The sequence below is a fragment of the Ctenopharyngodon idella genome, chromosome 11 (genome assembly GCF_019924925.1).
Source record: "Ctenopharyngodon idella isolate HZGC_01 chromosome 11, HZGC01, whole genome shotgun sequence".
Taxonomy (NCBI): domain Eukaryota; kingdom Metazoa; phylum Chordata; class Actinopteri; order Cypriniformes; family Xenocyprididae; genus Ctenopharyngodon; species Ctenopharyngodon idella.
In genome coordinates, this window is record NC_067230.1 from 18,806,318 (window position 1) to 18,824,925 (window position 18,608).

General features: G+C 40.9%; 2 protein-coding genes across 4 annotated transcripts in view; both read left to right on the top strand.

Moving 5' to 3' along the window:
• Positions 1–3,275, top strand: part of LOC127522360 (uncharacterized protein C2orf73 homolog) — a 6,022-nt gene extending 2,747 nt beyond the window's left edge. Inside the window, exons 3-5 of the mRNA XM_051912211.1 lie at positions 1–136; positions 229–327; positions 2,792–3,275. The exon at positions 1–136 is cut by the window's left edge and continues 12 nt beyond it. Of these exons, the coding sequence (XP_051768171.1) occupies positions 1–136; positions 229–290 (198 nt within the window). The 3' untranslated portion in view covers positions 291–327; positions 2,792–3,275. The remainder of the gene's footprint in view (positions 137–228; positions 328–2,791) is intronic.
• A 5,555-nt stretch (positions 3,276–8,830) lies between these two features.
• LOC127522348 (spectrin beta chain, non-erythrocytic 1) overlaps positions 8,831–18,608 on the top strand; it is a 90,957-nt gene continuing 81,179 nt past the window's right edge. For 2 of the 3 annotated variants that reach the window (XM_051912195.1, XM_051912189.1), the window contains exon 1: positions 8,831–8,995. The gene's annotated coding sequence lies outside the window, so the exon portion shown is untranslated. The remainder of the gene's footprint in view (positions 8,996–18,608) is intronic. The other variant, XM_051912190.1, reaches the window with a different exon arrangement.

Genomic DNA, 18,608 nt, shown 5'->3' on the forward strand with positions numbered 1-18,608 from the left:
TCAAACGGTCCTGAAGAGGCTCCAGCTGTGAACGCAGCTTACAGTAACGCCAGCACTCAGAGAAGTGATTTCCAGCCAATCAGAGACGCTCCTGTCAGAGTGAGAGAGACCAGCAGACCCGCGGCCAGAGGAATCAGTACGTGCTGTGTGTGTGTGTGTGTGTGTGTGTGTGATAGTATATATGAAATCAGCTCCATTATCAAACATGGCTTTTTAACGCTTTTGCAGTCCCAGCTCTCACTTCCTTTGACCAATCAGAAAAACTCCAGGATTTTCATAGACCTGAATGATAGTCGAAGATCACATGACCAGCTCTACCAAGGACAGGTGAGACTGTTTTAATGTCAAAATATCAAAAAATCACCTGAAAGACTGGGAAGAGAGGAGCTGAACAATGGAGAATATGAGGAAAATAATCAACCTGTTCTAGTAGAGCACAAAAAACAACATCAAGCTAATAATATGTCCTCTTTAATTCATGTCTTTAATTGAACAGGATCTGAAAGAACGCCTCATACTGCTCTGGCAGTTTTATATTGATTTTGTCATGTCACTATTATTTGTGTGTCTCTGTGCATTGTGGACGCATTATTCAAGTTCCAGTACAAATTTGCCAAGCACTTAAAACCTCATTTGAAGTGACAATACTGTTAAGGTTATTCACACTCAGGTTTAGCCTTCATTAAGCGCTACAGTGACAGATAACAGACTCGCGCAAATGAACCACACTGAAAGCACCACTGATATGTGAAATAACTTTCTTAAAGGAATGAATTATTTCAGTGTGTCATCTGTCACTCAAGGCCTACATTTAAGATTGATGTTTTTGCATTACAGTTTTAACATAAACTGATGCATATTTGTCAGTCGTACATACATGAAGAAACAGGCAAGATTTTTATAATAGTACTAAGTAACTGAATGTCAGTAATGTCAGGTTAATCATCAATCAATCCAGTTTGTTTCAGTCCCATCCATATATTTTTGCTCAATATTACTTGTTCAACAGCTAGCCATATTTTAATAATATTCATACTTAAAGGTGCAGTAAGTGATTTCTGAGAAACTCTGTTGATATTTCAAATCACCAAAATAAACACGCCCCTACCCAAAAGGATCACACCCCTATCTTTATAGCCCCGCCCCCAAATTCACAAACACACTATGCAACACAGGCATGAGTGGACACGCCCCTTACTGCTGATTGGCTACAAGTGTGTTTTGGTGCTCAGTCCAATCTCAGAAATCGCTTACTGAACCTTTAACTGAATAAATGTAATTGTTTTAACAATGAACAGATTTATGCTGATTAAACAAGCATTTTGAAAATATAATTATAGTTAAATGGATGTAAATAGACTGACAAATATGCATCACATTAAATTGATTAGTTTGTTTATGTGAAAACTGTCTAATCCAAAATGGATGGAAATGTTATATGCAATATTAATACATATACATACATCTAAATATTTTTAGTGTGGTAAACTCTAAAAAATGCTGGGTTAAAAATAACCCAAGTTGGGTTGAAAATGGACAAACCCAGTGATTGGGTTGTTTTAGCCCAGTGATTGGGTTAAATGTTTGTAAATTAATATGTTAATTTCCAACATATTTTGGGTTCATTTTAAGCAAGCAATACAGTAATTTTTGAACAACAGTTGAGTTAAATAAAACTACCCAGCAGATCGGGCAAACATTTAACCCAACTGCTGGGTTAAAAAAAAAAAAAACCAACCACTGGGTTAAAACAACCCAGTCGCTGGGCTAAAACAACCCAGTCGCTTGGTTAAAACAACCCAATTGATGGGTTACAACAGCCCAATCGATGGGTTAAAACAACCCAACCACTGGTTTAAAACAACCCAATCGCTGGGTAAAAACATCTCAATCAATGGGCTAAAACAACCCAATCACTTGGTTAAAACAACCCAACCACTGGGTTAAAACAGCCCAATCGCTGGGCTAAAACAACCCAACCGCTGGGCTAAAACAACCTAATCGATGGGTTAAAACAACCCAACCGCTGGGCTAAAACAACCTAATCGATGGGTTAAAACAACCCAACCGCTGGGTTAAAACAACCCATTCCCTTGGTTAAAACAACCCAACCGCTGGGCTAAAACAACCTAATCGATGGGTTAAAACAACCCAATCGCTGGGCTAAAACAACCCAATTGCTTGGTTAAAACAACCCAGTCGCTGGGCTAAAACAACCCAATCGATGGGTTAAAACAACCCAACCACTGGTTTAAAACAGCCCAATCGCTGGGCTAAAACAACCCAATCGCTGGGTAAAAACATCTCAATCGATGGGTTAAAACAACCCAACCACTGGGTTAAAACAGCCCAATTGCTGGGCTAAAACAACCTAATCGATGGGTTAAAACAGCCCAATTGCTGGGCTAAAACAACCCAATCACTTGGTTAAAACAACCCAACCGCTGGGCTAAAACAACCTAATCGATGGGTTAAAACAACCCAATTGCTCAGTTTGTCCATTTCAACCCAACTTGGGTTGTTTTTAACCCAGCATTTTTTAGAGTGTAACTTTCACAGATGTACGCACTCCTCTTTTCCTTCACTGTGAGTCTGAACCGACTGAACTGTAATTCAACAGCTGCGTTCATTAACTGCACTTTTTGTCCTGTTTTAAAGGAGCAGTTCACCCCAAAATCAAGGATCTGACGTCATTAACTCACACTATTGTTGGTCCAAACCCTAGTGAATGTTGTACGGCATTACTGTACTGTTTCTTTAAATCTCTCCCCCCACTCTCTCTCTCTCTCAGCGCTGGTGTGGAGAGACGGGGGCCGGCGGGGCCTGGGACATTCCAGAGCGCAGAGGGGTCGCGTCTGCCCAAACCTGTTGAGCTGCTCTCAGCTGGCCTCGCTTTCCTCTCAGCAGATGTGGGAGAGAAGAGAGGCCCGTCCCACCAGCACGACCCCAGAGATCAGCGTTCCCAGAGACGGAGGGGAATCCCTTTAATTCGGGTGGGACAGAAAAATGAACTCGAAGCCTGTCAAGAGCATATTTCACCTCAAAAACTTTTTGGGGTGAAATGTGACCTGGACATGTTTTTGTGAGATTCACACATTAACTGAAGCCTAAGGCATGAATATATATCCAGACGAACTGTCCCCCTTTCTGTGATCCTGCGTCCACCCGTCCGTCCACTCACAGCTGCCGCTCCTTTAGCCTCGGATCATGTCATTAATATCTCCAGTTGTTGATAATGCAGCTGAATGTTTATTTGAAATAAAGCCTCTAATGAACATGTGACAATTTATTTGATAACTTCCTCCTTACACCTGCCAGAACACACAAACTGAGAGACGAGAGGATATTATTGTCTGTCATGATCAAATGAGATTAACTTGTATTGTTCAGAATAATCAGTGAAATCTCAGTGAATGATTAAGATTAAGTATTTAGGCCGATCCCTAACCAGGATGACATATGAACACAATGAAAACAGAGCAGCAGTGGACAGACGATTTCCAGACCCACCCAACAGGAAGTCCATTCTGGTTCTTTGTGTATGAAATTCCCTCTCTTTGAATTATGAATGTGTGTGACGCTGAATGTTCTTCATCTGATTGGAGAAGATGTAAATACTTCATGATACACAGAAGCTATAGCATATGTGTGCCGAAAATAGTTTTAGGCTGCAAAAACAGGTTTAAAGTGCACCAAATTTCAACAGTATATCAAACAAAGTATCACATAAACACCATATAGAACAGCCCATACTAATGATATCCCATTAGCGTTCTTTTGAATCGATTCTTCTGAACTGATTCGTAAAGCTTTTGCAAATCACAGGGTAAAACAATATGAGTTAAACCATACACAACGTTTGCCACAATCTTCGTAAGAAGATAAAATGATAAACAATAGTATCCAACTACGCGACGATTCAAAAGAAAATTAAGTTTTTGAACTGGTGAATCGCACTGTAAAAAAAAATCATAACATCATTTAACAATTAATTTTCGATGATATGGCAAAATCATAAATGGAGCATCTCAATTAGTAATTAAATCAACCGAAACACAGAACTAACTAGAAGAATCTAACTAAATATTTGACAGCGATAAAAAAAAAACCCCAACTGCGATCACGCTAGACCACATCTGAACACGCAACGCAGGAGATGAATCACTGAGTCAGTTCATTCAAACAATCAAATCTATTCGCTGAAATGAATCATACATCCCCACGCTACTATGATGAAGGTCACGATTTCAAAAGAAAAAAGTCGTGATCATGCTAAAATTTATTAATAAGCATCTGAATAACGCGGGAGATGAATCACTGAGTCGGTTCATTCAAACAATCGAATCTATTCGCTGAAACGAATCATACTTCTTCACGCTATTATGATGAAGGCAGCAATTTCAAAAGAAAAAGAAAATTTGCGATCACACTAGACTTTGTTCATAAGCATCTTTGAACAGCGTGGGAGACGAATCAGTGAGTCAGTTCATTGAAACAATCGAATCTATTCGCTAAAACAAATTATACATCTCCACGCTACTATGATGAAGGCCGCAATTTCAAAAGAAAAAAAAGTCGCGATCACGCTAGACTTCATTCATAAGCATCTGAACAATGTGGGAGATGAATCACTAAGTCGGTTCTTTCAAACAAACAAATCTATTCGCTAAAACAAATCATACGTGTCCACACTACTATGATGAAGGCCGCAATTTCTAAAGAAAAAGAAAAGTTGCGATTATGCTAGACTGCGTCCATTAAGGCCCGGTCCCAAATGGCACACTTCATAGCACTTTCGGTCTAGTGGACTTAGTTACGTTGGCTGCCGCGTATACACGTCCGTTAAGTCCACGAGACCATAGGATGTCCCAATTGTCAATTTTAGGTTTCAGAAGGGTGCTTGTGAGCGCCCCCTTTGTGGCCTACTTTTGCCGAGGCCGCACTGGTGCAAGCTCCGCAGCAGATTTCTTCCCAACAGTCAAAGCGGCATTGCGTCATGAAAGTGCGGACTTGTAGGAAGACCGCGAGTGTTTAGGGTGCCATTTGGGACAGGGCGTAAGCATCTCTGAAAAAACGTGGGAAAGGAATCAGTGAGTTGGTTCATTATAACATTTGAATCTATTCGCTGAAACGAATCACTTGTCTCCACGCTACTATGATGAAGGCCGTAATTTCAAAAGAAAAAGAAAAGTCACCATCACGCTAGACTTCATTCTGAACAACAGGGTAGAAGAATCAGTGAGTCGGTTCATTCAAACAAACGAATCTATTCGCTAAAATGAATCATACATCTCCACGCTACTATGATGAAGGCCGCAATTTCAAAAGAAAAAGAAAAGTTGCGATTATGCTAGACTGCGTCCATTAAGGCCCAGTCCCAAATGGCACACTTCATAGCACTTTCGGTCTTGTGGACTTAATTACGTTGGCTGCCATGTACACATGTCCGTTAAGTCCACGAGACCGTAGGATGACCCAATTGTCAATTTTAGGTTTCAGAAGGGTGCTCGTGAGCGCCCCCTTTGTGGCCTACTTTTGCCGAGGCCGCACCGGTGCAAGCTCCGCAGCAGATTTCTTCCTGACAGTCAAAGCGACATTACGTCATGAAAGTGCGGACTCGTAGGAAGACCGTGAGTGTTTGGCCCTGTCCCAAATGGCACCCTAAACACTCATGACCTTCCTACGAGTCCGCACTTTCGTGACGTAACGTCGCTTTGACTGTTGGGAAGAAGTCTGCTGCGGAGCTCGCACCAGTGCGGGCTCAGCAAAGGGGGCGCTCGCGAGCACCCTTCTGAAGTCTAAAATTGACAAATGGGACACCCTACGGTCTCGTGGACTTAACGGACACATGCACACAGCAGCCGTTGTAAGTCCACAAGACCGAAAGTGCATAGAAGTGTGCCATTTGGGACAGGGCCTAAGCATTTCTGAAAAACGCTGGAAACGAATCAGTGAGTCGGTTCATTCAAACATTTGAATCTGTTCGCTGAAACGAATCATTTGTCTCCACGCTACTATGATGAAGGCCGCAATTTTAGAAGAAAAAGAAAAATCACCATCACGCTAGACTTCATTCTGAACAACAGGGTAGAAGAATCAGTGAGTCGGTTCATTCAAACAAATGTATCTATTTGCTAAAATGAATCATACATCTCCACGCTACTATGATGAAGGCCGCAATTTCGAAAGAAAAAGAAAAGTTGCGATTATGCTAGACTTCGTCCATTAAGGCCCGGTCCCAAATGGCACACTTCATAGCACTTTCGGTCTTGTGGACTTAGTTACATTGGCTGCCATGTACACATGTCCGTTAAGTCCACGAGACCGTAGGATGTCCCAATTGTCAATTTTAGGTTTCAGAAGGGTGCTCGCGAGCGCCCCCTTTGTGGCCTACTTTTGCTGAGGCCGCACTGGTGCAAGCTCCGCAGCAGATTTCTTCCCGACAGTCAAAGCGACATTACGTCATGAAAGTGCGGACTCGTAGGAAGACCGTGAGTGTTTGGCCCTGTCCCAAATGGCACCCTAAACACTCATGGCCTTCCTACGAGTCCGCACTTTCGTGACGTAACGTCGCTTTGACTGTTGGGAAGAAGTCTGCTGCGGAGCTCGCACCAGTGCGGGCTTAGCAAAGGGGGCGCTCGCGAGCACCCTTCTGAAGTCTAAAATTGACAAATGGGACACCCTACGGTCTCGTGAACTTAACAGACACGCGGCAGTCATTGTACGTCCACAAGACCAAAAGTGCATAGATGTGTACCATTTGGGACAGGGCCTTTAAGGCGCCATTTGGGACAGGGCCTAAGCATCTCTGAAAAACATGGGAAACGAATCAGTGAGTCGGTTCATTCAAATATTTGAATCTATTCGCTGAAACAAATCATTTGTCTCCACGCTACTATGATGAAGGCCGTAATTTCAAAAGAAAAAGAAAAGTCACCATCACGCTAGACTTCATTCTGAACAACGGGGTAGAAGAATCAGTGAGTCGGTTCATTCAAACAAATGAATCTAATCGCTAAATTGAATCATACGTCTCCACGCTACTATGATGAAGGCCGCAATTTCAAAAGAAAAAGAAAATTTGCAAGCATCTGAACAACATGGGAGACGAATCACTGAGTTGGTTCATTCAAACAAACGAATCTATTCGCTAAAACGAATCATACATCTCCACGCTACTATGATGAAGGCCGCAATTTCAAAAGAAAAAGAAAAGTTGCGATTATGCTAGACTTCGTCCATTAAGGCCCGGTCCCAAATGGCACACTTCATAGCACTTTCGATCTTGTGGACTTAGTTACGTTGGCTGCCGTGTACACATGTCCGTTAAGTCCACGATACCGTAGGATGTCCCAATTGTCAATTTTAGGTTTCAGAAGGGTGCTCGCGAGCGGCCCCTTTGTGGCCTACTTTTGCCGAGGCCGCACCGGTGCAAGCTCCGCAGCAGATTTCTTCCCGACAGTCAAAGCGACATTACGTCATGAAAGTGCGGACTCGTAGGAAGACCGCGAGTGTTTAGGGTGCCATTTGGGACAGGGCCTGAGCATCTCTGAAAAACTTGGGAAACGAATCAGTGAGTCGGTTCATTCAAACATTTGAATCTATTCGCTGAAACGAATCATTTGTCTCCACGCTACTATGATGAAGGCCGTAATTTCAAAAGAAAAAGAAAAGTCACCATCACGCTAGACTTCATTCTGAACAACAGGGTAGAAGAATCAGTGAGTCGGTTCATTCAAACAAACGAATCTATTCGCTAAAACGAATCATACATCTCCACGCTACTATGATGAAGGCCGCAATTTCAAAAGAAAAAGAAAAGTTGCGATTATGCTAGACTTCGTCCATTAAGGCCCAGTCCCAAATGGCACACTTCATAGCACTTTCGGTCTTGTGAACTTAGTTACATTGGCTGCTGCGTACACATGTCCGTTAAGTCCACGAGACCGTAGGATGTCCCAATTGTCAATTTTAGGTTTCAGAAGGGTGCTCGTGAGCGCCCCCTTTGTGGCCTACTTTTGCCGAGGCCGCACCGGTGCAAGCTCCGCAGCAGATTTCTTCCCGACAGTCAAAGCGGCATTGCGTCATGAAAGTGCGGACTCGTAGGAAGACCGTAAGTGTTTGGCCCTGTCCCAAATGGCACCCTAAACACTCATGGCCTTCCTACGAGTCCGCACTTTCGTGACGTAACGTCGCTTTGACTGTCGGGAAGAAGTCTGCTGCGGAACTCGCACCAGTGCGGGCTCAGCAAAGGGGGCGCTCGCGAGCACCCTTCTGAAGTCTAAAATTGACAAATGGGACACCCTACGGTCTCGTGGACTTAACGGACACATGCACACAGCAGCCGTTGTAAGTCCACAAGACCGAAAGTGCATAAAAGTGTGCCATTTGGGACAGGGCCTAAGCATTTCTGAAAAACGCTGGAAACGAATCAGTGAGTCGGTTCATTCAAACATTTGAATCTGTTCGCTGAAACGAATCATTTGTCTCCACGCTACTATGATGAAGGCCGCAATTTTAGAAGAAAAAGAAAAGTCACCATCACGCTAGACTTCATTCTGAACAACGGGGGAGAAGAATCAGTGAGTCGGTTCATTCAAACAATCGAATCTATTTGCTGAAACGAATCATACGTCTCCACGCTACTATGACAAAGGCCGCAATTTCAAAAGAAAAAGTAAAGTCGCCATCACGCTAGACTTCATTTATAAGCATCTGAACAACGCGTGAGACGAATCAGTGAGTCGGTTCATTGAAACGATCGAATCGATTCGCTAAAACAAATCAAATGTCTCCACGCTACTATGGCGAAGGCCGCCATTTCACGTCGTAGTAGGGTTGGCAAATTCCCCGCCCCGCGCCTCAGTGCAGCAGCTGACGGGGAGGGAGGCAGTGCGCATCGGTCACTCCCAGCGCAGTGTGTCCAGCCTCTCTCTCGCTCATTGCGCGCTGCGGACTCCAAAGGCGGTGAAGTTTATCACGCATTCTTTTATCGGTAAGTGCAAACGAACCCTTTATTTTATCATCAAATGTTTCATTGGGGATATACAGGCTGAAATACGCTCGCTTAGACCGCGTTTGCCGCAATAATAACACATAAATACGTGGGTGGTGATGGAGTCCAAATGAGAGGAGTTTGCGTCAATGATATAAATCCAGGTGTATTAAATGCTGCTCCAGTTTTAGAGGCCTTGATGTGTTCAAATAATTATTTAATGTATTGTATGTTATATACAAACCAGGATTGATGCTGAAATATGTTCGTAATCAGTAGTGGGAATCATGATCTGTGGAATAACGGTACAGTAGAATATGGATGCAAACAGGCGTGGTCAGATCCTGTGGCTGGAGTTTTGCCTTATACAAAAACGCAAACAGGCAGTTGCATAACCAGAGGTTACTGTAATGACTGTATGTTTGTGATCTGGCAGTTTGTGATATGGTAACTAGTAATCCAATGATATAAATGCTGAAATCTGGTATGTTGCTCTCAGTGACCTGAAATGGATGTTGATCCGGTGCCCATCACCATCTCCACTGCGGTACTCCAAAGAGAAATCACCATTTCACACGTTACTGTTGCATGACAGAACCGCAGCGGGTTCCTGATATCCTTCAGTCGTTCTCACGGGCTTGTGTTTTTACACTTCAGACGTCGCGTCGTCCGGATGCTGTTTGCGAATGATAATCAGTGACTTTCACAGACTGTTCGTCACATCTCCAGTGGTTGTACCTAGATGCAAATGATCCAGATAATCGCCGCAGAGCGAGCTTAGTTTTATAAGGGCCTGTAGAGAGCGTTTATTTGTCATGCTGCAGCACTAATGCGGCCTTTGCGTGATTGTAAATCGCACTAAATAAATAACATTGCGCACGCTGGCCGGACATTAGCGCTTAATGGAAACCATGAGACTCTAGCGCAGCAAAACAGTCGGACATGATGTCATGGTGGCACGCATGTAGGTGTCTGTGATGTCATAAAGGCATGTGCGATTTGGAATGGAATAGGTGTGCAGTATGAAACTGTTTTTAATAGCACGCACAAAGATGAACGTTTTAAATTCGCATGACCTCGTTACATTGCATGACTCAACAAGTGGTGTCCGGTGTCACTGCAGATATTTAAATGATTATCTTGCATATGTAATCCTATATATATATATATATTAATCTCTTCTTGCACTCTAAAAAATGCTGGGTTGAAAATGGACAAACCCAGCGACTGGGTTGTTTAACCCAGTGGTTGGGTTAAATGTTTGCCCAACATGCTGGGTAGTTTAATTTAATGAATTATTGTTTAATAATTATTCATTAAGCTTATTAATAAATGTTAATTTACAACGTACTTTGGGTTCATTTTAAGCAACAATACAGTTATTTTTAAACAATAGTTGGGTTAAATAAAACTACCCAGCAGGTTTGGCAAACATTTAACCCAACCACTAGGTTAAAACAATACTGTAAAAAAGAATTGTTGGTTTAACTTAAAAAAGTAAGTTACCTGGTTGCCTTAATTTTGAGTTCATTTAAATTAAAAATTTGAGTTAATACAATGAAGGCGATTGGTTTAATCAACAGAAACTCTAAATATTATGTTATCTGAACCACATTAATTATCTAAGATTTGACAAAAGAAAAAATGTTGTGATAACAAATCATGAAAATAATTTTACAGTGAACCCATTTGCTGGGTTAAAACAACGCAATCGCTGGGATAAAACAACCCATTTGCTGGGTTAAAACAACCCAATCGCTGGGTTAAAACAACCCATTTGCTGGGTTAAAACAACCCAATCGCTGGGTTAAAACAAACCATTTGCTGGGTTAAAACAACCCATTCGCTGGGTTAAAACAACCCAACCGCTGGGTTAAAACAACCCATTTGCTGGGTTAAAACAACCCAATCGCTGGGATAAAACAACCCATTTGCTGGGTTAAAACAACCCAACCGCTGGGTTAAAACAACCCATTTGCTGGGTTAAAACAACCCAACCGCTGGGTTAAAACAACCCATTTGCTGGGTTAAAACAACCCATTTGCTGGGTTAAAACAACCCAATCGCTGGGTTAAAACAAACCATTTGCTGGGTTAAAACAACCCATTCGCTGGGTTAAAACAACCCAATCGCTGGGTTAAAACAACCCATTTGCTGGGTTAAAACAACCCATTCGCTGGGTTAAAACAACCCAACCGCTGGGTTAAAACAACCCATTTGCTGGGTTAAAACAAACCATTCGCTGGGTTAAAACAAACCATTCGCTGGGTTAAAACAACCCAATCACTGGGTTTGCCCATTTTCAAGCCAACTTGGGTTGTTTTTAACCCAGCATTTTTTAGAGTGTAGCATAAACGTTGAGTCAAGAAAAAGGCACAGAAAATGGAAAGTTAAGACTAGTGCATTATGACATTGTGCTCTGGTGCTGCACATTTTGACGAGTTCTGACTCTCACATACTAAGCACAGTGTACATAAGAAGTAGTATGGATAGTATGCCATTTTGAGCACAGCCCGAGCGTGTGCCAGGCCGTCCCCATAGTGATTCTGTCTCCCTCAGCAACGTTCAGTGGAGAGGACGAGGAGTGCATTGTGTGTTCTGACAGCAGGTTGCTTCATTGGTTTAATGGTGGGAGGCGTGAGGGGATTTAGAGGTGCTAAAGAAGACCTGAAACTTGCAAATTCGCTGGAATTTAAAGCAGCTCCAGATGGTTTTGTTCAACGAGAGCGTGGGCACCCTGGAGTGATGGCGCTCACATATTCCATTTGTTTTTACACTAGAGCCACACCTACTATATATTTAAACTATTATCCTGGCCACATGATGGTGTGCACCTGGATATCTGATCAGAGCAGTTTTTATGCATATACAGTTTTAAAAAAAAAAAAAAAAGACCCTTTTTCCACTATAACGAACCTTTTGTGCGATGGAAGGGTTAAAGATTCGATTCAAATGAAGAACCTATATTTTTGTATAGTCTTTGCATATGCGTTATTCTTCAGATAAGCTTATAAAATGAGCATTGCAGTTTCTCTAAATAACTTTTATCTAATGCACGGTGCATTTTGGATCCATCGGTGTGAATGAGATCTGGTGTGAAACTATTTCTCATCACAGTCCAAGAACTCATTCTCCACACTGCTGTGAAATAGCTCTTCATGTGTGACGATTCAGTCAACACCATGTTGCTTTTTGGTGTTTGCAAGACAAATTTCTTTCTCTAATTAATATTTACCCCCTTCCCTTTAGTTTTTATCAAGCTTTGGCACATGATTGAGTCAGTTTTATTAGTGAAAGCTTTGGTTCTGGTTGGGCTCTTGGCAGGTTTTCCGAGTGTAGTGGCATTTAAGATCTTGGCACAGAAAATGCACTCTGCATTAGTTTTTTTCCTCCTCTTGATGCATCAGCTTTATGCACAGACCTATTTACTCAAGACGACGCCCTCAGCTTGCTTTACGTCCATAGCAGTGCAGTTTGGCCTTAACGAAACTCTACTCAAGCGCAGATGCTTTGGATCAATGTTTTCGACCACCATTCATAATGCAACACGAGTATGCATAGCCGCGAGGAGCGTTATTGTAGGCGTCGTCTTCTACGGTCAGTTTTCTTGGCTAGTCTTCTCTCTCAGGTCAGCATGGGAATCTTGCTGAGCAAATGAATTGAACTTATTTAAAATGTTGACATGGTACTGCAGGAGTGTGTTTGAGTTTGATTGTTTTGCACATGATCTTATCATTAAACATGTGTTCGTGTGTTCTTCTATAAGTGCGTTAACCTCTTTCCTGCACTTCTGTGAATTTTTGATTGTCTTCATGGCAAGAGCTGCATTTGCAGCCAAAGTAAGCAGTAAAATTTATAGACTCTCCTGTCGATATTTCCATCATGCGAATGGCTTTTGCTGCGCCTGGCCAATAACAGCACAGTTTCCCTCAGACACTTTCGAACAAAATGGAGCTCCCAGTCAAGAGCAGCGAGGCGTGCAGAGACACAATATCCCTATTGCCTTTTTTATAAACGGATACCTGTTGTACGACAAGGGTGAGTTAATTTCACAGCACAGACCGTGTTACAGTAGGACAGGTGGCGGGGGGCTCGATGTTTACCGTCAGAGACCTTCTGTGTGTTAAAGAGGGGAGGAGCGCTCGAGGTTTGGAGGTTGTAAGCGACTGGGACCAGCTGTCATGATAGTGGACAACAGGTGAGGGACACATGGTGCCTATGGGTGGCCCCTGAAATGAGCGAACTGGATGTGTTAGGACTAGAAAAAAAAAATTATGCTTAAATTATTTTAAAATATAATTATAAATTATATATATTTTTTGAGATTTTTTTTTAGCCTTTTGAGTATTTGATATAAATTTAAATATATATGCATTTTTTTGTAAAATTATTTAAAAGTTTGATTTTTTGAATTAAAATAATAATAATTGTTGCAAGCTATTAAATTCAAAATGTTATATTCAAAAATTAAAATGCATTTTTTTTTTTTTTTTTTTAGAAAATCTTGGTATAGCTTTGGATACATATGCATTTGCTTTAAAATTATTGAAAAGTTTTCATTTTATTTCTCACCTAGTCCAAATTCAGGGTATGTTTTGGCTTTTTTAAAGTCATAATGAAACAGAAGAAGCAGCATTATTTTCCATATTTGGACATACATCTGAGTGTAACGGATAATCGGAACAGAATATGTTTAGGGCGGGGCTTGGTTCTGCATATCAGTGGTTGATTGGATGTTGAGAAGTGGGCGTGGCTCTCAAAAGTGGATAGAGACGAAGTCTCTTTAAAGGTGCTGTATGTAATTCTTTTGACTGTACTAAAGCATAAAAATACCATAATATGTTTGCAGAGATTTAGGAAACATGCTACACTAAAAAATGCTGGGTTAAAAACAACCCAAGTTGGGTTGAAAATGGATAAACCCAGTGATTGGGTTGTTTTAACCCAGCAGATGGGTTAAATGTTTGACCAATATTTAATTTAACCCAACTATTGTTTAAAAATGACACTATGTCTGGCTTAAAATGAACCCAAATTAAGGTTGGAAATTAAAAATCAGACACATAATTACTAGAGGCAACAATAATAATCAAAAGGTGAACATTTATTAATAAGCAATTTAATAAATGTTTATTGTTTAATTATTATTCATTAAACTTATAAATAAATGTTAATTTCCAACATATTTTGGGTTCATTTTAAGCAAGAAACACAGTAATTTTTAAACAATAGTTGAGTTAAATAAAACTACCCAACAGGTTGGGCAAACATTTAACCCAACCGCTGGGTTAAAACAACCCAATTGCTGGGTTAAAACCAGCGTTAACCCAGTATTTTTAGAGTGAGTTTCTCTGAAAAAACAGTCCTACAGCCAGTTATTCTACTTTTTTGTTTTGGTCTGTGTGACTCCGCCCACTGCCAATTTAACCAATAATATTTCAACACTCCGGGTTGCCAGTTGGTGGAAAACACAGCGATGGAAGCCAGCAAATGAACCGGGTCAGAGATGACAGGCCTGAAAGGTCTCTGCATCCATCTAAAAAGATAACAAGAGGCATATTAAAATGCAGATAAATCATCTCATCAGCTTACATTGTCATTTGCACATTGTCATCCTCAAACTGGCAACCCGCGTGAGCGTCAAGTCTGAGCAGGAGGGGCGGGGAACCGTCTCTGTACATCTAAAGTCCTTGATACAGATGAGTGTGAGCTTTCTGGTGTTTAATAGGACTAAATGATTGCAAAATCCTGCATACGTCACCAGAAAGAAGATCCAGATATGACATTTTATCACCTGATTTTAACTCGTATAGAATGACCACATGCCTGAATCACCCCCTCCACATCTTCTCTGTGTTTCTACAGCTGCTTCTCCTCGGGCTGCCTGGAATTTAATTTACGCTCTTATTTTAGGGTCTGAGAGCGCCTAACCCAATGGAGGCAGAGAAACTGAAAGCTATTTGTCTGGCCGGTTGCTTTGATTCGAACTGGTTAAGAGGGAATGAAACTAATTGCAATGTTGCATTATTGAAGATTGAAGATCCAAATGTAATTTTCAGAAGTGTTTTGTAGTTGCGAACACCGAACACGCCCCGCTCAATTTGACAAAGGCGTGTGTCAGAACATTCAGTACGAGCTTAGATCACGTCTTTATTTAGGGTGATTTCCAGAGTATTTTTCTGCATCAGATTTAGCTTGAGCCAAATATCCACAGATATCACTAATGAAAGAAAGCAGTTGCGTCAGATCAGTGAAGGAGATCGAATGCATCGGCTGAGGAGATGTTTCCTGTATGATGGTGTGTTGGCGTGGTCTCGGGCGATGGCTGATGTGCTCGGAGCAAACAGAGATTGAATTAGAGGAAATGAGGAAAGTCCTGAGGGACTGGGTGAGGTCTGCAGTCCTGGACGTCTCCTCTTTTCTGCTGTTTCTGCTCCTCCTCTCCTCTTCTCGGTTATTTGATACCTTCGCTCTCTGAAGCGTGTTGGCTGATGTGTTGCAGGATCACTAGATGATTAGAGAAGCATCTCCATCTCAAAGCTTTTAGAAGCCATTAACTCTTTCACCGTCAGCGTTTCATTTTCACAAAACTTTCATGGCCCCTGGAATATTTTGTTGTATGAATATCTGAACATATAATATATCAAAAGCAGGAACAGAGCCTCTGCTAGTAAACAACAACAACAAAACATTTTATTCTTCATACATTCTTTTTATCAACACTTCACTCTAAAAAATGCTGGATTGAAAACAACCCAAGTTGGGTTAAAAATGGACAAACCCAGCGATTAGGTTGTTTTAGCCTAGCGATTGGGTTGTTTTAACCCAGCGATTGGGTTGTTTTTAACCCAGTGTTTGGGTTGTTTTAACCCAGTGATGATTGGGTTGTTTTTAACCCAGTGTTTGGGTTGTTTTAACCTAGAGACTGGGTTGTTTTAACCCAGCGTTTGGGTTGTTTTAACCCAGTGATTGGGTTGTTTTAGCCTAGTGATTGGGTTGTTTTAACTCAGCGTTTGGGTTGTTTTAACCCAGTGTTTGGGTTGTTTTAACTCAGCGATTGGGTTGTTTTAACCCAGCGATTGGGTTGTTTTAACCCAGAGAATGGATTGTTTTAACCCAGTGGTTGGGTTAAATGTTTGCCTAACCTTCTGGTCAGTTTTATTTAACTCAACTATTGTTTAAAAATTACTGTATTTCTTGCTTAAAATGAACCCAAAATATGTTAGAAATTAAAATGTATTAATATGTTTAATAAATGTTCATTTATTAAACATATTAATACAAAGTTTAATGAATAATAATTAAACCATAAACATTTATTAAATTGCTTATTAATAAATGTTCACCTTTAGATTATTATTGTTTCCTCTAGTAATTATGTGTCTGATTTTTAATTTCCAACATATTTTGGGTTCATTTTAAGCCAGACATATAATAATTTTTAAACAATAGTTGGGTTAAATAAAACTACCTAGCATGTTGGGCAAACATTTAACCCAATCGCTAAATTTGTCCATTTTCAACCCAAAACTGTTGAATGTGGGTAAGTTTCATAAAAAAGCAACATTTTGAACAAAAAGCTGAGAAAATCGTGTTTTTGTCAGACTTCATCCGGATGGGATTCAGAGTAGATCACAGATGGAGTAGATCGAGTCCATCAAAGCTTCACAGTCGTTTCCTCTTCATGGGTTCAACACTTCATTCAGTAACGTTAGGCAGTTTAAATGCTGTCGAATCGCGTTATTTGACATGTGCGTCAGCAATGCTTCTATCGCTTGTTTCTGCTGCTTCTTCTCCTGTGTTTTGATCCAGAGATTTTGTACTCTTTCAGAAGATTTCTATTTTAGATAAATGCTGTTCTTTTGAACTTTCTATTCATCAAAGAATTCTGAAAAGCTGTTTTCAACATTGATAATAATCATAAATGTTTCTTGAGAATCAAATCATCATATCAGAATGATTTCTGAAGGATCATGTGACACTGAAGACTGGAGTAATGATGCTGAAAATTCAGCTTTGATCGCAGGAATAAATTACACTTTACTATATATTCACATAGAAAACAGCTGTTTTACATTGTAAAAATATTTCACTATTTTTACTGTATTTTTGATCAAATAAAATCAGCCTTGGTGAGCAGAAGAGACTCTTTCAAAAACATTAAAAAATCTTTTGAATCATCAAAATCAGGATTTAGCATTCAAAAACAAGTAATTGTCATTCATTCATCAAGCAGTTAGAACCCTGATTAATGATTTTTACAAATGCTAATAATCAAAACCTCTCAGCTCTGCGCTATATGAAACACGTCCGTTTCTTTGCGATGATTTTTCTGTGCTGATTTGTCTCTGGCAGTTTCCAGCTGCACATTCCAGGCGAGCGTCCAGTTATTGATCAGTCCACTGTTTTTTCCATGATCCGTTCTCCCAGCCGGCCTCACGTTCATGCTCAAGGTTGAACAGCTGTGCTGTTGTGGGTCACGACCCTGACCTGCACCTTATTCAAATCCCAAACCTGAGCCTGGAGCTTCTGAGGGATAAAGAGCGGCTGGAGTGAAGAGGGTGAAACTAAGAAGAGGGTGTTCTTAATTTAGCTGCGACTGGCATAGAGCTGTTAGTGAATTAGGCTAGTCAATAATGATGGGACATATTATTCCCTTGTTTTTTGTGCTCTACTAGAACAGGTTGATTATTTTTCTCATATTCTCCATTGTTCAGCTCCTCTCTTCTCAGTCTGTCAGTAACGCTCTGTTTACTTCCTGTCTCTATGAAGCCCCTCCTTCTGAAAAGCACAATGTGCTCTGATTGGTCGGCTGGAGCAGTGTGTTGTGATTGGTGTTTGGGAAATGTCCCGCCCCTTACCATAACCGCCAGTTTCAACACACTACTAACTAACTCAACCAGGCCCCGCCCCTTTATTCTGCATATGAATTATTTAAATAAGGAATATTGTGACGTGTTCGTTTCCGGAAGCAATGGTGTCGACTGATGAATTTGCACATGGTTTGTCTTAAAGCATATTAAAAACACCACAAATACATATAAACAACATTAAACTTTAACAAATGGAACGTTACAGTGTTACTGATTCAAACCCAAGTTATCAATGTTGTGATTAGGAGTTTTTTTCGTGGTGTTCCTCAAAAGTCCTGTGACATCTGTGACCATTCAGAGATTTCTTATCATAAAAAGCAGCGATAAACTGACTGAGAGACGCAGCAGACCGAACGCAGCTGTCTGCAGGCCGTCTCACAGACACTAAAGGCGTGTAATCCATTTGTGATTCCACTTCTCTCTCCTCCCTCCACCCCGTTCTCTCACTGCTGGCTCAATCCCAGCACACATTGCAGCTCGTCCCTGGGCGGCCGCTCTCTGCTGGCTGAACCCGACCGACACGTCAGGCGCTGGGGTGATCGTGATCTCATCTCCAGCACAGATGTGCAGAAACATCATGACTAAAGTTGATTTTATATATTTTATTTTTTAATAACGCTTATATTTCTTATGTATATGAATATATTCTCAAATATTGTTTATTTATTAATGATTTTATTTGTTTTATTTTTTGCTGACATACAGTAAAAATAGAGGGATAATTGCAATAAAATTAATTT